This window comes from Camarhynchus parvulus, chromosome 21 (genome assembly GCF_901933205.1).
Source record: "Camarhynchus parvulus chromosome 21, STF_HiC, whole genome shotgun sequence".
Classification (NCBI taxonomy): domain Eukaryota; kingdom Metazoa; phylum Chordata; class Aves; order Passeriformes; family Thraupidae; genus Camarhynchus; species Camarhynchus parvulus.
The window spans coordinates 6,575,825-6,597,446 of record NC_044591.1 but is presented as its reverse complement, the minus strand read 5'-3'; the positions used below and the strand labels follow the sequence as shown (position 1 = coordinate 6,597,446).

The following is a 21,622-nucleotide window of genomic DNA, read 5'->3' as shown; positions in this document are numbered from 1 at the left end:
TGTGTGTGTGTACATTATATAGAGAGACACACACACAAATATATATTTCTAAAATTCATTACCTCTTGTTCCCACCCACCCCCCTCCAAGAAGTGGAGATTATTATTATTATCGTACAACTGAAAACATGGAAAAATAAAACCCAGAAAGAAAATTGGGGGGATAGAGCCCCACCCATAAAAAAGGGTCCCCAGATGGGCACAGGCTCCACGCACCGTGCAGGGAGCAAGGAAAAGTAGTGGGTACCCTCAGGGTTCGTGTCCATATAAACGGTATTTTTTTTTTTGCTGCATCCTGCCCCGTTGTTCCAGGATCTGTAGAATGGAGTGATGCAGCACCAGTCCTGCTGCCAACTGATCTCTTCTGGGGCTTGGGGAGGAGCAGGGGTTTCCTTCCTTCCTCTCTCTCATCTGTGGCACGGAGTTCGTTTTTCATTTGCCATCCCCATCTTTGTTCTTGCCTTATACGGGGTCCTCTTAGTAAATCTGTGTAAGAGAAAAACCAAACCACTGCCGTTGCTGTCTCTAGGATTAAGGAGAAGCTGCTGGAGCAACGGTGGAGGCTGAGGCAGCAGCCGGAGCTGGAGCAGGGGCAGGAGCTGGGGCTGGAGTGAGGGCTGGCTCGCCCTGAGGCCTGGAAGCATCGCCATGGTCTGTGGAAGAAGCACCCTCCTCTGGTTCTCCATCTTCTTTAGCGGCCAGGCCTTCGGGGTCCGGCAGCGATTCTTCGGAATCTGTGTTCAGGTCTTCCTCCTCCTCATCCTCCTCATCATCATCATCGTCATCCTCCTCTTCATCATCCTCCTCCTCTTCATTCATCTCCTCCTCATCGTCCTCTTCATCCTCTTGGGAAGAGTCGTCCTCGTCCTCCACGTCCCCGGAGCCCGGTGCCCCTGCGCTCCTCTCCGGGGCCGCGGCCCCGGCTCTGCTGGGGGACGGGCCCTCGGTGGCCTCTGCCTGCTTCTTGCTGAGGTCCAGGGAGTCACTGAGGCCCACGCCGGCCGCGTTCTGCAGGAAGAAGAGGGAGCTGTTGTTGTCAGTGCTGAGGTTGAGCGAACTGTCCAGGTTGATGGAAGAGTTCTGGATATCATACTCAAGAGTGGAGTGGGCGAGGCCCTCGGGGCCGGGAGAGATGGCAGGCAGCTCCCCTCGCTCCTGCTTCTCGTGTTTGCGCTTGTGAGAGTCCATCTGAGACATGCCCACCACCGTGTGCTTGCAGCCGGGGTAGGTGCAGTGGAAGTGGGAGCATTTGAGTTTGTACTTGCAGTCAGGCACCTCGCAGTCCACGCTGGAGCTGAACTGGCAGAAGCCGGCGGCGCTGATGACGTCCTGCTTGCCGTGGTGCTTGCGGTGCGCCGTCACCTTGGTGCTGTCAGTGCAGCGGAAGCCGCAGCGCAGACAGTGGAAGTGTGTGCTATTGCCAGAGAACTGACAGTCTGGGAAGTTACAACTCAGTGAAGACTTGAAGCGTTTGAAATCATCCAATACTAGGTTGTCAACACGGTCGTGGTGCTGGGCGTGCTTATACATGTGGGTACGGCCGCAGAACTTGTAGCCACAGTTCTCCCGTGTGCAGTGGTAGTGGGTAACCTTGAGAGAGAACTGGCAGCTGGAGTCCTTGCAGTCCTCATAGAGGTCATAGCGCCGAAATCCCTCCAGCATCATCCCTTCGTCCAGCATCTTGCGTGAGGACGCGGTCTTGCGGCGCTTGCCAAATGGGGACATGTCCTCAATAATCCAGAAACGCTTTTTGGCCCCCGAGGCAGTTGGCATAGTGATGGTGTTCCCTGAGGAGAGAAAGCGCAGGGCGGTGTTGCTGACAGCCAGGTCTGTCCATCTCCCAGCCGGCCTGGCAAGCTCTGTGTTTGCCAAGACACAATGCTGCAACTGTTCCCACCCGCCACTCGTCCCTCGAACTCTCAGCGAGCCTCAGCTCCAGGACTGTGGCCTAGCTGATGCCTGCTGGACATCACTTCCTCAGTTTTCAGCATATCCTGCCTTGTGTCTGATTGCTGCTCTGGCAAACCTGATCTTGTACAAATGTTAACTGTTGCTTCCCTGGTTTGCTACTTTCACTGTTTCTCTTGCTGCTTAACCTAATCTCTAGTCCCGTTTTCCTCAAATCAGAGCAGGGAGGAGCTAGCTTGTTCGAGTCCAAGGACTGAGGTGTGTTACTGTAGTTCACTGGGGTGGTAAAAAGAGCTGCAGTGTGCTAAAAGCTTGTACGTGTGCACTGTTTTCCCCTAGCCAGGCTCTGCACTACAATTGCCAAGGACAGGCAGGAAGTGAGGGAAGATCCCATGCGTGATTAAAACTGCAGCGGGGGGGGTGTGGAAATTTATAGAAACAGGATGGACTTTGGCCAGGAGACTGCAACATCCCTCACTGTAATGAGCCTACATATTACAATGAGTGCACTTAGAAAGACAGATGGACAGATGTTCAATGGGGCTAATTCTCATCATCACTAGCCAGTGGACTCTGAGAGAAAATACCAGCTCTGCAACATTCCCTTGGGTCTCAAAAATTCCACTATGCCCCTAGTATAAATAAAGCTCCCTCATCTATCTTCCACTTTGATTCACAGGGCCAGCATAACTGGCTAGTGCTCATGTCCCCTAGGATCACACTGACATCAAAGACACGACCTCAATCTATCTATTAACTTTTTTCTTCTCTGCTTGCTGTTTCCAGAATCAACCCACAATCTCCAGTATCAACATGCAGCACAGACAAGGTTGGAGGCAAGAATTTCTCACCAGGTGCAGAACTGTGAGTGTAATTAGAAATTATAGCTTGCAACCAACACATACTTTTTTTTTTTTTTTTACTCTCTCCCTGCTGAAACTGCCATCTTTTTAAAAGAGGCTCAATTTGTGACACACAGGGCGTGGGGCCTGAGAACCCAGAGCAGTTTCCATCCTGGTCTGGGAGACTGAAGGGACAGTCAACTGTGTGGCATTACTTCCTTTCTGGCAGGTGCACAGGAATTACAGGTGACAACTCCTCAGTGACACCCTCCAGGTGAAGGTGGTGACCACTGAAGGAAAAGCTCCCACACTCCCAATGGAGGCGGCAGGAACCTCCTCTCCCACATGGCTGGGCCGTACAGTTTGTGGGATAAAGCAAAGAACAAAAGGTTTTTCTACACCACTTGTGACTGGCTCTTGTGCTCAGACTCAGGACACCAGCTCAGGCCATCCATGGTGAGACCATCTGAGTGACACGGTGGAAACTGCACGCTAAGGCTGATTTAAACAGCTACCAGTGAAAGAATAACTTTCTGTCACTGGAGATTTGAAATTGGCAGGCTCTTAACTACAGAATCTGTGACCAATTTGCTCTCTGCTCCCCCCTAAACATCTGGTATTGAAAATCCAGTTCTCCACTTCCAGCCAACTCATGTAAGTGCAGTGGTGCCTAGACAAGTCGCTGCTGTCCAGATTAACTCTGTTTAATAAAATTACAGCCAAACCATCAAGTTCCTTAGCAATAATTAATTAATGCTCATATTGTCTGTCTTTGGATGGGAATATGGGATAACCCATCTTAAAGAAAATACTCTGGATGGGAAATAAATAGAATTTAAATTTTACCTGTTTAAAACTCTGTATCTACACAGCTTTTAAAATAGTTCAAACGGATGTGCTTAAAACTTTAGTTGAAAACCAATTCTGTTTTCTCATCTAGGTAAAGTTTTGGAGTAAGGGCATAATGAAGAGAGATGACACCTTGGTGCACTCTCCTCTTTTGCCAAAGTTCAGTCCCTGCACCCTGTGAAAGGTTACAAGCCTCAATGGATGTGATCCCCACCAAATCTCAATGGTGTTTTCCATAAGGTTATTTCTTTAGCCACTAATAATGTCAGCATTCACCAAACTATATCAAGGTAAAAACAAAAGACACTTGAAAATATTTGATTAGAGGAAGCACAGCACAATGTTAAAAATGTTTCAGGTTGCATGCAGTTCAGTTAGAAAAGAAGCAAAGACAGAGTTTCTTGTGAATTTTGTTAATTGGCACACACTCATCTGGACAAGGCAGGGTTCCTTCTCCTGCCAAGTCTCTTGAGAAAAACCTATGAACTGGAGTTGGAAACCTGTGAAGTTGGTCCTCCAGCCATACTCCCAACCTTTGACCTTGGATTTACACATTACTGAAACTGGCAGGAAGAATGACTGGGACATTTGAAGGCTGCCAGAGGCCTCATAAGTGTAAATTTTAAGCACAAAGATGTCCTTAATTAACTAGAAAAGAGCTAGGAGTTGAGAAAAGAAGCCAAAAATGAGACACACCCTAAAAGCCATTCCCAGATGGAATGAGAATACCCAGCCTGAGACATCTCTGATCTTAGTCACACATGGGAATCATGGCAGCCTAAAACTGCAGTCGATCTGTATTTTCTGCAGCTGATTAGAGCCTTGATAAATAACGAGTGTGAGAAACAGCTCAACCTGTCTGATGATGTCATCACGTGACACTGCCTGTACTTCACTCCTCATCCTGGGAAGGCACCCCTGAACTGTGTGGCTTCATATGAAGTTTGCAAGATCAGTTGAAGCACAGGACCTGGGTACCTCATCAGACATTCATGTGTGCAGCACACTATGGCAGGCACTGGCTTGGGTGGCCTGGAAGATCTAACCAGGAAGTCCAAGTCCCATTAATGCCACATGAGCAGAAGTTTGCTCTGGGGCCACTTTGAGGTTACCAAGACACCGAAAATGCACGTTAACTGTGGATTTTGTTAGGTTTTTCTCATGGTTAGGAATTGGTGGCAATTGCTCTCAGTTATTCACCCAAATGTCTATGAATGATTTGCTGTGGTTCGTTTCCCCTTGGCTGTGGTTACTGTGTCAGCAAGGAGAAGGAGCAGGCATGGATGGGCCCTTGGGTAACATTTGCCAAGGCACAGAGTGACCTTTGCTGCTCTACCCACCCAAAGGTGCAGAGCAAAAACCATGGGCAGGGTGAGTGGGGACAGAGCTGGGCACAGGACATGGAGAGAAAGCAAAGAAGTGTTACCTGCTGCATCCTGCACTAAGGGAACGTCACTTTTTACTGGAGTTGGAGTGGCAATGATGGGCGAGAACCCAGCGGTGCTGGCGGCAGGCATGACAATGCCTCTGCTGGCTCCCAGAGTGGCACTGAGCAGGGAGTACGAGAGACAAGATGGAGAGAAGAGATAGGGCAGGGTGGGGAGGGGAGACCTAAGCAGGGCTTGTGAGAAAGATGGAGGCAGAGATGGTGGTGGAGGTTGTGGTGCAGTGTGGGTTGCATCATCGGCAGCGGCAGTAGCAGTAGAAGGAACCAGGCAGCCTGGAGAATGTGGAGAGAAAAAAAAAAAGCAGAAAAAAAAAAAAAAAAAAAAAAGGAAAAGAAAAGAAAAAACAATAAAACAAAACAAAACCAAACAAAAAAAACCCCCAAAAACCAACAAAACAAGGAACAAAAGAACTGAAATGAGAACCCAAGAGCAGAAGCAATATGATGAAAATGGAAAATACATTCACAAATGTATGAAACAGAACTGCAACAGAGAAGAAACAGAAGGTGAGGAATTGACAGCACCAGGAAGAGGAGAGTTGTCTCTGCAGGAGGTAAGGGGGCTTTATGGTGTGGGGGAAGAGACATGGGCTTTCAGGCAGGAATTCTGGATTCATTTGGTCATTCTGGCCCTTGTTCATCTATAGGGCTGCTGCCTGCTTCAGTTACCAGCTGTAAGGGTGCTCTGGCATTTGGGGCAGGTGGAGCTGCTCCCTACCTGGAGAGCAGTGGGGGGCATTTCCTAGCACTTGGGCCACTATTGGCACAGAAGAGTGTGCCAGGAACCAGTGCCCCACCAGAACCCTCTGGAGGGGCCATAATGTCGTGGGGCCAGTGCCATGACCCAGCAGTGCTCCTACAACATGACTGCTGTGATGGCCTTTAAACTGGAGGGGGAAGAAAACTAGGAAAATGTGTATGGAATTAAAGCAAACTGAGGCAGCCTATGCAGAATATCCCACTAAACCTTGGGAAGGTACAGCTCAGAGATCCCTGGTCATCCCTATATGATGGCAGAATTCCTACCAGGTATCTGACTCCTGAGGAGTTGAGCCTGTAATGCAGGGCAGGGGGAGATGGCTCTGCATGATCCTGGCAAACAGGGCAGGAACTCACTTTCCAAAAGAGGGGATGAAGGGGGACTGCTCTGTGCAACTGCACAAAGTGGAACAAGAGTTTTTGGGTGAGGAAGGGAGCTCAGTGAGCTGCTTTTAGATGTTACTTTCTGAAGATGTGATAGGTTTTATCCCCTGTGTATGTCAATCTGCTGTTGTACTTCACCAGTACAATAAAGTGCCTGACTTTGGATGTTGCTTGAGGAAATACAAAGAGGTACCAGAGAAAATTCCAAGTACAGAAGGGGCCCACAGCTCTTTTTTTCTATTCTTTTTTTCCTTTTTTTTTTTAAGTCAACTATTAAAATATACCCAACTCCAAGACCCAGGATAAAAACCTCTCTTAATGGGAGGAAAAAGGTATGCTGCTAAGTTCCTGGATGCTTGAGGTGTATATTTTGATGGACCTCTTCTCTCAGGTGCTGGAGAGAGCTGGGTTAGTGTGAGGCACTACTCAAGTTGGCACAGTGTGTATTTTAAGGTGCCACTGTCCCTTGGCCTCTTTTTATGAGTTTATCTCTCAGGAGAGCAGGCAACTGATGATCCATTTCACACACACCCTTCTCCCTTACCTGCTGATGTACTTTCATTGCCCACTGGAGTGCTGGAGCAGCTGCGGTCCATGTTGGAAGATTCAGAGGAGATGCCCCCAGGGCTACAGCCAGTGTAATCCATGTACTCTTCTGTTTCAGTGTCCATCATGCTTGGGGGTCCCTGAAAGGAAGCTGGGGTTCCTGATGAGGCTGGGCTGGGTGCCATGCTGCCAACCTGGGGGAGATTTTCATTTCTTGGAGTGTGGCCAATAACCTGCAGCAGGAAAACAAGACGGGGACTTTCACACCAAAAGCAAGACACCAGGACCAAAACCATCTGTCTGCACGTCTATCTCCCTCTGCCACAGCTCATGGGGGATAGCTGGCACGTGCCTGTGAGTGGAACCCGTGGCACTGGGGCCAGGAGCACGACTCCTCCTGCACGAGGAGCTCAGAGCATGGAACCTGGCACATGCATCCTGGTATGTGAATTGTGCTGCACTCGGGAGCTGGGAGTGTTAATCTTGGCACCAGCATCCTGCTGTGTGCATTCTGATGTGTTCCCAAAGAGGAGGTGTTAATGTTGGCATTGCCCCCTCACCCTGTGGGTCCTGCTGCAGTCAGATGCTGGAACCATGCCTGAGTTCAGTGCTGAGCCCCTGAAAGATGGAGGTTAAACACAGCATTTTCTGCCCAGTGTGCACTAGAATTCTTAGGGTTAGATTCAGCATGTGCTAGAAGAGTAGTGAAGACAAATTTTTTGTTATATCTTCCTAAATCTGATTCTTGTACCTAAACTTTTTATTAGAGACCAAAAGCTGCCACAACAGCAACACCAGTTCCTTAGCATCTGTGAACTCATTAAACCCAACAGCACTAGACTTGAACAGTTCACTTACTGACAGTAGTTAATAACTAACAGGGACCTCTTATTCCCATGTTGTGGAATAAAAGAGGGTTCTCATCTTGCTTCTACAGATGGTCTCTTTTGATTTCCATATACCAGATGATGTTCTTAGGGTCAGATCAGCCACAGGCATTTAAGTAAAGACAGCTTGTTTCATCTACCAAGTCAGTGGCAGATGAAACAACTAAAGAATGAGAACAAGTGAGAGGTGGCAGGGATGCTGTCCTTTGGAGCAGCAGCTCAGTGCTGCAGCTGAAACTCTTCCATTCCAGACCTAATCTGCCAGCTGCTCTCTGTCTTAGTCAAGCAGCAATTGCATCACTCTGCTACTTCCTGAGAGAGGAGAGGGAATGCCCCAACTAAATCCACATCAATAAGGGAAGAGAAATGTCAAGATTGGTATTTCTTCCATCCTAGGTAAATTCTTTATATGTAACAGGAAATATCTGCTTTAACCAGCACATTCAATTCTTCCATATCCTAACCTGTTAATTTTAATAAGCCAATTGTATATATTGAAAGAGCTGGGAGAGAGTGCAAGTTGTAAATATGAGTATTTTAGTGTTATCCTTCTCAATATTTTTCTACAAAATTCACAAGGAAAAACTGTTTGCACTAAGCAATGCTTTGCAATCAATGTTTCATCATCTTTACTCATCTTGTTTAAGTTCAGCCAGGTAAAGCTACCTTGGGTGTACTCCCACTGCCCAGTAGCATCCCCCAGTGCAGACACACATCCCTCAGAGTCTGGGTACCAGTGTCCTGGCACTGCATCAGCTCTGCAGCCAAAGGGGCCAGCACTGCCTGTGCATCTACAGCTTCAGCAACAAGGCGTTACCTGAGTAGGAACACGATCAAAGTTCTTCCCCAGCATCCTTCTCATGTGCTTCCTGGCATGGGATGTCATTTGGTGCTTGAGCAGGAAGGAGAACTGGCAGCCCTCTCGGATGCAGTGGAAGTGGCTGTTCACCTGGTTGTATTTGCAACCTGCAGACACAAACCCCACATTGATGTTGCACGTGAAGGTTCCGAGAGGGAGCAGGACCAGCGGGAAGACGATTGGAAAGAACATTATCAGTGGTCATGGGTTATTCAGCACCAGTCTTGAATGAAAAAAAACCAAACTCACAATCTACTGCCTGCTGAGCAACTGCAAGAGAGGATTACAGTGTACAGAGATCTAAGACCTCAGCCTAGTCCCATCCCTCTTTGTGCCATTATAAAGGAAGGAACATTGCCATTACATCTGGTAGTGCCTAACGCTCTTCAGTCTTAGCTAGTGCCTTTTCTTTTACAACAAGAACAAAACCAGGACATTCAGCTGTATCATAGAAGCTGCAATCAAAATACATGCTCATAATTAGATTAGAAATGAAAAGTTCTTTTTTTTCCCCCCTCTAACTGTGCTGTCAGAAAAGCAGTCTCATATCAGCTCTAGCTCTGGCCAGTGTGTGTGCTCTGGTTAGACAGGAATGAGCCAGGAAGTGTTTACTGCCCCTCCAAAACTGTTGTGTAATAGGGCCAGCTACTGAACAACAAGCAATTCCTCTGGGTTCTGGCATAGAGCACTTCACATGTTCTGCTCCTCGTGGCCACAGCCACGCATGCCAGGCGAGCACAAACCATGAAGGGACAATCCCAAACAGCCACACTGTATAGCTGATAAACAGTGGCTTGTCATAGTTCAAACACAGTTACATCAGTGGTCAGGATCCCATCCTCCCTTGGCCATATGCACAGAGGTAGAGACCTACAGACAGGCTCACTCTTTTACTTATCTATCTACATCCATGCACCTTCATTATATGTGTGTTTCACCTCTCTCTCCCCAGTCATACACACATAATTATACACACAGAAACATACATTGAAAATATCTATCATGTTTCTTCAGAAAACATAGCCCTTAAAACAGGCCAGTGCTTTCTGCACCTGCTATCTATAAATGCACAACATAAACCCCAGGGGATGTACCCATGCAGAAATGAGTCCACACGTTGGTAAAACCATACACACCTACACCATCCCACCAAGCCACCTCTATCTATGCAGGCAAATGCAGGGTGCTGGCTGAATGTGTGTCCAGTGCACAGCAGGGCCAGCCCACAGATGTACGTACTGCTGGATGCATGTACCCTGTGTACCCCATCCGTCCCAAACCAAACGCTGCTGACACATGCAAAGGCTGCAGCTGCCTCGCTGCCAAACAGCTCCTGGCTCCCCCAGCTCATGTGGAGCCGACAGCCAGCGTTTCATGTGCAGTGTTTGCTCAGGTCCCACTTCCCCCACCCCACCCACCCTCCCCATCCCCGTGCTCTGGGGCTGGGAACAAGCAGTGCTGCAGGACTGGAACGCTGTCACAGGGGGCAGGTGAGGGCTCGCCTGTTGCCAGGGCATCCCTGTGGGCTGGGGACACGTAGCACTGTCCTGCTTTGTCTAGCCCCTGCTATCACCTGAAACACCAAAAGTGAGTAAATAACAGCAACTGCTAGATCTGCTGCCATGTGTAAACAGGACCTGGGTAGGCACTGGCTGTGGTGTGTTGACACGTATTACCCTGGTTACCACAAACAAACTTCCATTTGGGTACAAATTCCTGATGTATTCAAAGCTGAAAAGTTTTGCTCTGGTTACTGTGGCTGTTTCCCTGCAGTGGGAAGGAACACCCAGAGGTGTTATTCTGAACCTTGTTTGGTTCCAGCCTTTGTTCCAACCAGGAGTGATAGGGAAGGCTGGGTCTGTGACATTGCTAAACCACAATGAGAAGGTTTAAGTGAATCCCAGGCAGTTCAGGATAGAGTTGTCTTTAGGAATTCCCATTCAGAGTCCTGGATTTCAGCTCCAGGTACCTCCACGGGAATCCATTCTATTTTTGTTTGTACCAGCTTTACACTGGAGGCACTTGGTTTTAATAACTGCTGCAGTGCTGCTGATTGCTCTGGCAAGTGAGCCAGCCCCTGTCTGAGCCTGTGCCACATTCATGTGTTTCCTCAGGCCCTGCTCTGGGGGGCTGCCCTGCTGCTCACAGGGGCTGTGCAGAATGGGTTTGGAGAGAACAGAGTAGCTTATTACATGTTCTTGTCCATCTCTCTCTCTGATTATGTGCCATTTGACTCTCAATATGCTGCACTAGCACTGGTTAAGAAAAAAAAATCCTCTTAAGAGCATCCTTAAATTTCACCCAACACAAGCAGCAGGTCCAAAAGACTACAAAGTATAAAAAACAAACAAACACACAAAAAAAGGCATTGACAATTAGATAAAAAGAAGAAAAAAGAGGAAACTTTATGTCCAGACAAATTCATATATACAATTCTGTATAGTACAGTCTCTATTCATTTAGCTTGAGCCTATTTGTGAAAACATGCTTCAACCAGACAGACCAGGAACTGCTTTATGTTTCGTTGCCTTTCTTGTTTAGTGATTTAATGACCAAATACCTCTTAAGCATAACGTGCAGGTTCTAACTTACGGCATTCTTGGCCTGGACATGGGACACACCACATGAGAAACGGAGCAAAACTCACCTAGTCTGCCACATTCTTCCCGCTTGGTAAAATACTTGAAGCCGTTGGCTGCCCTTCTCTCTGCCTTCTCATGCTTTTTCACGTGCCAGGGCAGCTTGGTGGTGATGTTAGTCACGAAGAAGCAGCCCGGACGCAGACAGTGGTAATGCCCTCGCATGCGGAATTCACAGTGCTGGAGGGGAGCACACAGGTATGGATGGTGCTTTAGGCAGCTCTAAAGCAAATGCACTCTCAACTGCCTGCTGCTAATGGTGTCCCTTCTGATGTGTCACAGGGGCCTGCACTGATACTCCAGATCCCATTTTATCTTCCACAACTTGCCATGCACCTTGTTCCCTCCCTTTTTACATTGCTGTCTGTAATACACTATTCTCTGCTGAGATATCTCAAAGCTTACTCATGGCTTTCCCTGGATTCATGACAGATCTTTATTCTATTTCATCTTGTGTCTCTCAGATTATTCTCATTCCCTTGTCCACTTAACCCAAGTCAAAAATACACAAAAGTGTCATGATTTCCCATTTGATAAAACCCAAATGGTTTTCCAGATCATGTAATTATGACTTCCATGGTTCTGTAGTAATGCCAAGAAAGCCACACACAGCCTCACTTCCTGCTGGAGAGTCAGTCTACCTGATCCTTCATCTCCTTCTCCCCAGTCCTGCCAGAGCACTGCTCTGGAATGGCTCTTACCTGGTTTGGACAGAGACACTGCAGGGAGTAGTAAGCAAACTGGTCTCGCACATTCACCAGATTATTGTTGGGGTTGATGTGGTCCAGGCAGTGGGATTCTGCTTTGCCAGAGGTTTTGCACACATACTTGCAGTTCCCAAAGAGACAGTGGAAGTGGAATTTGTTGGCGTACTTGCAGTCTGTTGCCAAGCAGGGATCACTGGAATACATCCAAAACCCAATCATCACCTTCACTCATTTCACACATTTGTTTCTTTGCCAAGATTTAATTCAAGGGGAGCCCAGCTGAAACCTCTGTTCCAAACATGGCCCACAGATTTCCCATAGCCACCTTTCTCTTCAGGGAAATTGAGGCTGGCAACACTACTACAATTCCACCCAACTACTGCACTTTCCTGGTTAGGATTATTAGAACACAGCAGTGCACAGTGGGTTCTGTACTCTTTGAGGGCCACTTTTCCAATTTAAAGTTCAAAGGAAACACAACTCTTGAGCGTGGCCACTGCAGGATGCCAGGGCTTCCCCTGATCCGACAAGACCAGCACTGCCCCTCTCATCAGCTAATGGGTTTGGTACCTTCCACCCCCCACTCAGTGCATGAATTTCTGGCCCAATAACCCTTTATTGTCAAACACACTGCAAAGATACCTCTAATTCTGCACAGCTCTCACAAGGGACAAAACAGGGATCAGTGATAAATAGATCACCAAGTTTATTTATCTTCTAAACTCATGCCTAAAATTGTTCTCAGATGCACCCAAAAACCTTAAAGTATTTCCTAGACTCCACAGAAATAATTTTTCTGTGAAGTCAAGCCCAGAGTACTTTCTGGGCAGGTTTCTCAGTGGGTGAGCAGAAGTGTGGTATTGCAGCTCTGAGGAAAGGTTGGCTGGGGAGGATAGAAGGAGGCAAATGGCAGCTAAAACTTACTTCTCCTGGAACTGAAGAAATCCAGGTTTGACCTGAGGCTTGGCATTCTCCAGGGAAGTCGTTGCCAAGGGTGAAGCTGCCAGGTTAGGCACTGATGCTGGGATCTGAGGCATCTGGGGTATGGTTGAAGCCAGCTGTTTCCAAGCAAGTAGTGTGGGAGCAGAGGGCATAGCAGCTGGATTTGGAGTGGGCACGTCAAGGGCAGGAGCACTGGCCATGGTGGCAGAAGCAGCAGATGGTGATGAAGGGGCCAGTGAAGCCTTATTCTCAGTAGCAGTTGAGAAGGGAGACTCGGAGTTGCTTTTCACAGTTCCACCTTCAGTTCGGAAGTGAAAACTGCAAAACATTATACCAATTCACACATAAATTCTTGACCATTTCATGTAATTTGATTAAACACCAACAGGAATGTGGCAGGAGCCTGTAAACAAATTGGTGTGGATAAATCCTAAAAGGGGCACTGCAGACTTTGAAGTAAGATTTAGGGCCATCCTAAAATCATCTATGAAGAGAAGGGAAATCATTAGGATGGGTGGAGACAGGTGCCAAACCCTGTTAAAATTAGAGAACCCCCAGAATCACTGCAGCCACTGAGAACTGCTGTGGGGCAGCTTCCCAGAGCTGCTGGGAGAAGCCAGACATTTCCTGCTCACAGAGAAGCATCCAACAGGAGAGACCATCCATGCTGGCAGATCAGTCTTAAAATTTGCAACATCTCCTTCCCTACAACCCCTTCAGACTCAGGCAAGTGAATGGCCACTGGAAGCCTTACTCATTCTTTACTTGGACATTCCATTGCCTTAAAAGGAACCTGGGCTGGTCCTGAACTGCAGCGTGCACTGCAGAGCTGTCCCTGCCCCCTGCTCCCCCACTCACTTGGCGTGCTTGATGGCTCCATCCAGGGTGCTGAAGAGGGCTCCACACTCCTCCACCACACAGTGGAAATGCACCTTATGCAGGAAGTCACACTGGGCATCACAGAAATCCTTGGTGCCAAACCTGGCCAAAACAGACAAGCAGACATCTCAGGGGAGGCCCCAGGAGAGAAGTGGAGTTGGAACAGACATTTTCTGTATTTTATAACTCTATTAGCATTCCCACAAACAACAGTAATTCTAGATCCAGAATCCACCCCTGGATAGGAGGGTATCTCTCAGATGGGAGAGATGAAGCCTCCTCATTACAGCCTGGACTGCAGAAATAGTGCACAGCACCATCCCTGATGTACAGAACAACAACCCTGCCATGCAAACCCCAGAGCAAAACCCACCACGTTATCCAAGATATGTCTTGTGCTATCTTGGAGCAAATGGCCAGGAGGGCAAAACCAGCTCAGCGTGGTGTCACTGCTCATCCACTGCTGAGACCCTCTGGACTTCATAAGTGCAGCACAAATACCTGTGATTTCAGGAAACTCCAGAATCACAGGGAATCAAGAAAACAAGTAAGAAACGCTGGCAGGAAGGATTTGAAACTTAACAAGGGAATCTTGCATAATTAAGGTACAACAAACTACAGTTGCTCTGATGAGCAGGAAAGCAAGAAACAAACAGCAGCCTGTATGGTCCCAGGAGGGACCTCTCACCAAAGGGAGGGTAAAGGAAAGAGAAAAAACTTGTACTGGAGAAGGAAGGTCTGTGGATATACAACATGTGCTGTCAGTTATGGCTTGCAGGGAGAAGAGGAAGGAAAGTAATTGTGGGGTAAGAGAGAAGAAACCATGTTATTGCAAACTAAAGGGGCTGTTTCATCAGAGACAAGAAGTGTTGAGCCTGGAAAGAATCAAAAATGGCTGCATTATACAATTTGCTTTGGATGGGAAAACTAAAGACAAAGCAGAGAATTTGGGATGTAGTGAAGACCTTCTAGAAGAGCAGATAAAGGGACTCATTGGAAAAATACAAATCAGTCAGTCTGGATGATGTATGTCCTGAAGTGCAATGGAAATTAACTCCCAAACTGATTACATTACCATTTGCTGGTTTTTAAGCCATAGAGAAGGGGGAGGTACTACATAAGTGGAAAAAAAAAAAGAAATTAAACAGTCGAGGTACTGGTTCTTTGAGGGGAAAAAGAAAAGACAAGTCATCTTTGGCAATTATCATACCTCTGGCCTCAACTTCTCCTTCCAGTAAAGTAATGGAACAAATATTAAGAGGGAGGAGAAAATCATTAAACATCTAGAGGATAAAGGAACCATGAGCAATAAACAGCATCAGGATTATAAAGAATAAATCTTGCCAGACAAATTTAATTGCTTTTTTTGATAGAATTACAAAATTAGTGGATGAAGGGATGCAATATATTTGGATTTTAGTAAAGCATTTGATTCAGTCTTGCATATGCTTAGAATTAATTCCAATTGGCCTGGATGTAATGCCACCTCATGGCTTGAAACTGGCTGAGGGACCATAAACAAAGGCTGATGACAAGCAGCACCACACTGAGCTGGGAGGAGGAGGCATCGTGTGAGTGCTGAGAGGAGGACTTGGGTTAGTCTGAGTTTATTTAACATCTTAATTAGTAATCTAGGAGTAAACAGTGTGTTTATGAAACCCACAAAGATACTAAACCGGGAGGAGGTGAAAATGCTAGTACAAGAGGAGGAAAAGAGCACAGAGAGGTTTAGCAAGACAAGGGGGAATGTTCAGAACAGGAGAATCATGTTTGGAAACACACAACAAATACACCTGGGCGTGGGGATGTTTTATACATTGGGGACTCACTAAACAACTTCAAAAGCAATTCTGTGTCACAGAGGATGATAACCATGGTACCAGACATTATTCTGTGTAGATACAAACAAATTCTGAGCTGCCTGTTTGGGGGCAGGAGGCTTGCTCTGTCGGGAGGGGAGCAATTCTGCACCATCCAGGGAACAGCAGGAAAGCAACAGGACCTGCAGGCACAAGGGACTAATCCAGAGACAGATTAAAGGAGGCAAGTAAGCCTGGTTAAATGGAATGCTGAAAGTTTGGGACTGTCTGAAGGGGCTGAACTCCAGCTGCAGAGAGGGATGATCTGCTGTGGTTCAAGGGGATATAAACAGCTGCAACGAAACTACAAGAAGTGGAATTCAGGCAGCATACCATGGAAAAGTTTGTGGCATTGAAACTTACTAGGTGGCAAGAGACAAGAAAATAGCCACACTGCCTGGCACTATTACAACCAGACCAGACAAAATGCAAATGGACTGCCGGGAAGGACCTCACACCAGCCAGGGGCTGATGGACTGGAAGATTTTCTAGTGCTCCCCATTAAAGCCTTTGATTTACAAAGTGTGCACTGGCATTTGTAAGTGACTCTCTGTGTCAGAGCACAAACCTATGTGTCTGCCTGGGTGTATCTGTGTGCCCTCAAAGCACGTGTCTGTCTGGGCGTGTATGGGCATGTGTCTGTGTGGGTGAGCTTTGTATTGGCTCCATTTTCTTTTTGAGTCTCCTTTCCTACAACAAGAGCAGCAGAAACCATTCCAGCTCCCATACTCTTTTCCTGATTCCCATGCCTCTACATCCCCCAAACTGGTTCAGTTTCAGTTGAAATGCCCCAGGAAGCATGTCAAGGCACCAGTGGCCTGTGTGTAAGAAGTGGCCATGCTCTCACACAGGTGCAGTGCTCAGGGCACAGCTACACTGGGTCCCCTGGGCTTGCACTGCAGGGTCATAAGGAGGAGCCTAAGGTGAAGTCCAGGATAACAGACCTACATGAAGATCTGTGCTTGTATCTGGTTCTCAAGACCCCTTTGCACAATAATTCTATGTGGACAGGTATTTCTTGTCAGACATTAACACCCAGTGCAGGTAGGTACAACCAAGGGTTAAATGTGCTCCGGGTGATCAGTGTCTGACAGAATTAGGCCCTTACATTCAACAGAACTCTGTGTTCAGGGTGAGCCAGTGAGTCAGACACTGCAAAGGAAGCACTTTCCCCTTTCCCCTGCTCCCAGTCTCATGCTCTCCTTACCGGCGCAGGTACATCTTCCATGGCTCAGAGAGCTTCTCCTGGACAAGAGCCTTCACTGCCTTGCCCAAGTACTGGGTTGGCTCCCCAGCCCCAGCCTGGCTGCCTTCGCCTTCTGTCTTAATGTTCAGCAGGTTGCCAAGGCTGGCACTGGTCTTGGACATCTGGAACAAGAACACAGACACTGCATCAAGGCCAGCACACACGGCCACAGCCACCCTCAGGACTGTCCCACAGAGAGCAGTGTCTTCGAAGACTGAAAAAGATGACAAAAGGTCTGTGCAGGCTGCTTCGACTGCATCAGCAAAACTCAGTAACACCTCACTCTTCTGCCTCTTCCACCCACCCATCATGAAGCACTCAGGTGCCTACTGAATATTAATTCATGGATCTCGTTAAAGTAATGAAGCATCTTGTCTATTTTATCCACGGGGAAACTGAGGTGAAGAGAGACATCCCCTATCTGACTGTGAAAAAGGTGACTGGGCTTCAACAGCAACAGCCCTGTGTAGCTCCTACAAATTGCTGGTGGTAGAACTGGCAAACTCTAGTTTATTCAGTCATCCCAGCCACAAGGATGTCTCCTTTAAAGTGACTACTAGGTATGTGTGAGGGGTGGAAGGATGAAAATCTCATTCAACTGGGGAAAAATTCTGTCTCAAGTTCCTGGAAAATTCTTACTAACTTCAATAATAAAATTGTGTCACTTTTCTGTGCTAAATGGACACATCCTCCGTGAAGCAGGACTTGGTTTCACAATCTGCATTGTGTGAAAGGTTTCAAATAGAATCTACACAGAGAAGGTTTAGAGGTCCTGGTGTAAAATGTGCAGGATAGAAAGATGAAGTTACTCAAGCCTGCCTAGAGGGAAAATTTTCTTTCAGAAGAAATGCATTATTTCCCAGACTCTTTCTTTCTGTGTTGTGCTCTCAATTACCTCCAGTAACAACAGTGAATTTCACAGCCTGAATAAAATGCAGGATTGGGCCCAATACTTGCACTGGAAACTCCACCCACTTGAGGGTCTCGAAGCCCTTTATAAATATCAGTTAATTAAGCCTGACAACCCCCTAAATAAACTGCAGTAGGCTTCAGGAATCCTGGTTATTTGAGGCTCTCTTAATGCCCCCTGAAGGTAAAGCCCCTGCTGCTGTGTGGAGACTGCAACTCTTTATGGCTGGAGTCAGAAATTCAGGTCGTGTGTCTCCACTGGTAATTCCATTTCTGTAAAGTTTTTTTCCTGTTCTTTTTCCTAGAAAAACAATGAAGGATTCCCCCATGGACAGAAATTGTGTGCAGCCAGAGGAAGAAGCAAGTGTGATGTCTTCCTGAGCAAACTAAGCTTGATTCTGCAATCTTTAGTCTTGGAATTGGTTCCATCAATCACACACACAGTGGGTTCTACTCTTTGCTGGTTTATCTCATTGGTTAATCCCAGTCCTTTAACCTGACTCCTAGTTTGCACCTGTGCTACATTTGCTTTGCACAACTTTAAGACCCTTATGTCAGACTGCGCACAAAGAAATGCTTTTTTCTAAACATATACTTTTATCACATCACTTTTATCCTGGAGATTTTCAAGTGAAGTCTCCATTGAAAGAGAATTTCCCTGATCTGGGACCTTCAGAATGACTCATGACCCCAGAGAGCAGAGCTACTAAACACATTTGCTCACTAAAGAAAGACCTGCATATTTGGAAACACTAAAGGGACAATACAAAGAAACAAATAAGAAATTAAGTTTAAAAGGGAAAATCGAAACCCCAGTGTAACAGAAAGCCAATGGAGGAGAAAAGTGACATAAGGATAAATGCAGAAATTAAACAACACAGAGAAAAACAGTGATAAGAAAGAAAGGAGGTGGGAGATTACCAGGCAAAGTCACTTTGCCCTCTCTTGAGGGTTATATGGCCTTGATGCATGTAACACCCCGAGCCAAGGGGATGGCAATAGTAATGCCTATAAAACCTATCACATAGCAGAATACTAAAGCATGGCTCAAAGGGTGCCCTGATCTCTAGAGCAGTTGTATACAGCCACAAAATTAAACTTGGTACAGTAGAATTTATCATGTGAAAGCGAAATATACATTTGAGATGATGTATAATTTAACAAAAAAGTAAGAAAAAAGAAACTGTGCATCATGTAAAATAAATATTCTAGGACACAGTAAAGGGGACTCTGTTAGACACCATTACTCACACCAGAAAGACAGAAATTGATGATTTTGGTTCAAAACTTCTAATTTTTTCTTCTCTTTCATAAAAATAGATTATTCTATCCCTCCCCAAATGAAGGAGGGAGAGTAAATAAACAAAATTATTTTATTTTAAGTAAATAAACAAAATTAATAATATAAAAGGGAAGTGAGAGAGAAGTTGCCAGGTTCTGAAAACAAAAACAAACACACCCAACCCAGACCAAACCAAAAAACCAAGCCGCCCCTCACAAGAAAAGAAAAGAAAAGAAAAGAAAAGAAAAGAAAAGAAAAGAAAAGAAAAGAAAAGAAAAGAAAAGAAAAGAAAAGAAAAGAAAAGAAAAGAAAAGAAAAGAAAAGAAAAGAAAAGAAAAGAAAAGAAAAGAAAAAAGAAAAGCTTTTGGAGCTCTCCTCTGTCTAGAAAGGATGGGGAAAAAAAAGGTGTCAGAGGCGGCAATATATTTCTTCAGCCAGTTCATTAAATTAATTCGTAAGCAGTGGCTCTGAAATTATACCCGATGAAAAATGGTCTCAAAATTTAAATGGTACAAACTCATCTTATTAGAGGCAAAACATTAAAAAACAAACGCATCTCTTCCCCCCCTTCCCCGCTATCGCAGCTTTAATTTCTCTTGGTGGGGGGAATGAAAGGCGTTTGATGGATGGCTCTTACCTTATTCATAAGCGAGGATAAAAGAGATGAATTTGCTGAGACTGTGTGGCCATTTGATTCATTACTGAAACACACAAACCAACAGGGTTTAGTTAAGATGTGCACAGGGACTGTGAGCGCTGAGATTAATCCTTCTCCCTTCAGGCTGCCTCACTCCTCACCTACTACATCCAGGGGAAAAGAATGATGCCAACCCTCCCTTGGGCAGGCCAAACTCTCCTACTTGGGATAGCCAAGAGGGACAGAAAGAGGGTCTCAGGTCTGCAGAATTTAGATCTTTCAACTACTAAATGGCCTGGACCTCTTCCCCCCGGTGTCCACTGCATCACACTTCATTTGTTAACTCATTACCTCCCCCAGGTTGTACCCCTTCATCCCGTTAGGATTTTCAGAAATATCACAAAAATACCACAAAAGCAGGGGGGATGTTGACAAAGGCTCATGCTGCCAGGGACAGGGATCCCCTGGGCAGTAAGGAAGGCAAAGCACAATCCATTCCATAAGGAATGGCAGCCTTAGGATCTCTGCAGTTGGCTCCAAGTGCTGGACTCCCAAAGGGAGGCTTGTTTAAATAAGGTATGGACAGGAATGGACACAAAGGTCAAAGTGGAGCTCACTTATCCCCAGGATCAGTTCCTCTGCTCTCTTTCCACACAGCACAATCCCCAAACACTCCTGTTCTCAGCAGAGATGCTGGGCAAGTGGGACACATGCTTTGAGACAGGTGTGTTCACACCTGCACAACCATCACCACAGCTGTAGAGCAGCCCACACCAGAGCCAGAGCAGAGTGAGCCTGACACCCAGCTGTTTTGTGAGTCCCGATTCTCTGGAATGTGCTTTCCTTAGCCCTGATTCAACAGACTACAGCAGTGCAAATGCTGCTGCTAAGAGTGCGCTGAGGTGCGGCAGTGGAGCAGTTTCAGTCAGCAAGGACTGACGAGAGGACTAAGTGAAAACCGCTTTGCCAGTGGCTCGATTTTCAGAAGGGAGCAGAAGAAGTGCAGCTCTTGTTGAAGAGTCAGCAGGTGCCTGTGAGCCCAAAGAACCACCTGGAGAATGGGGAGCAGAGTGAGCCTGCCTGCCTCCAGTTTTGGGGCGTTCAACTCAACCACTGTGAAGCTGCCTTTCCCCAACATGCTGTGCCCTCTTGATTTACAGGTCCAGAAACTTCCCAAAGCCTGATGTGGGAAGTGCTGAGTGTTCCTGCCTGCCCACTTCTCTCACCCGTGGTCCTTGACACTCAGGTCCAAGCTGTGCTCCTGCAAGGGGTCCTGACTGGTGGCAGATGTCGGTCCCATGGCCTCTGCAGGTTCCTGCTTCACCTGGACTGGATTGAACCGTCCGGGAGGTGCTGGTTGTCCATTACCTGCTCAAGAAATACAGTGAAAGTAAGTGCAAAAAATAAATTAAAAACATAGGTCTAAAATGGGGTTACAACAGCAAATAAGTTAAGTTAAATCATTGGCATCAGTGCCTAAGTGGAAAAAGCAAAGAAAAAGTGTGGGGGGGAGGGAAGTGCTGGGATTGCTGGTCAGCGTTTATTGCCAAGTTGACATGATGGGTTCTGACGTCCACTCCAGCGTGGAAATTCTTCAAGTGATAATTATTGCAAAATTATGTCAAAGTTGTCCAGGCTACGGGCCCTTTAAAGGAGAAGGGCGGAAGGAGCGTGGGGGAGACCTGATTCTCTGCACAAACTGTCATAACTAATTTGCGGGGCTGCCTCTTAAGCGTTTATTAAAGACTCTGTTAATGCTGAGGCAATGTGGCAGCTTTCGACTGCTAGTCAAGCCCCCTTGCTCGTCCCCAGCCCCAGCGTTGCCGTAGCGACAGCGCTGGCCCGACAGTGCGCCTGCCCAGCAGGAGCATCTGCCCCGCCGGGACGATCCAAGGTGACAGCGACGGCACCGGCTCAAACTGCGCGACCTCCCGCCGCCGCGTCCCCGCAGAAACGGGGAGTGCTCCTTTTTCGGGAGGAGGCTTACTGCCGAGCCCATGAAAAGAAGAATTCAAATTAAAGGGGGAGAGGAAAAAAGGAGG

General features: G+C 46.8%; 1 protein-coding gene across 4 annotated transcripts in view; it reads right to left on the bottom strand.

Annotated features, from left to right (window-relative positions):
- Positions 1 to 100: 100 nt before the first annotated feature.
- Positions 101 to 21,622, bottom strand: part of CASZ1 (castor zinc finger 1) — a 192,510-nt gene continuing 170,988 nt past the window's right edge. For all 4 annotated transcript variants that reach the window (XM_030963980.1, XM_030963981.1, XM_030963978.1 and 1 more), the window contains 10 exons: positions 20,807 to 20,948; positions 19,581 to 19,644; positions 16,714 to 16,874; positions 13,627 to 13,749; positions 12,751 to 13,086; positions 11,821 to 12,019; positions 11,128 to 11,299; positions 8,439 to 8,587; positions 6,733 to 6,967; positions 101 to 1,786 (listed from right to left, as the gene is read on the bottom strand). In XM_030963980.1, coding sequence (XP_030819840.1) covers positions 531 to 1,786; positions 6,733 to 6,967; positions 8,439 to 8,587; positions 11,128 to 11,299; positions 11,821 to 12,019; positions 12,751 to 13,086; positions 13,627 to 13,749; positions 16,714 to 16,874; positions 19,581 to 19,644; positions 20,807 to 20,948 — 2,837 coding nt within the window. In that variant the 3' untranslated portion in view covers positions 101 to 530. The remainder of the gene's footprint in view (positions 1,787 to 6,732; positions 6,968 to 8,438; positions 8,588 to 11,127; positions 11,300 to 11,820; positions 12,020 to 12,750; positions 13,087 to 13,626; positions 13,750 to 16,713; positions 16,875 to 19,580; positions 19,645 to 20,806; positions 20,949 to 21,622) is intronic.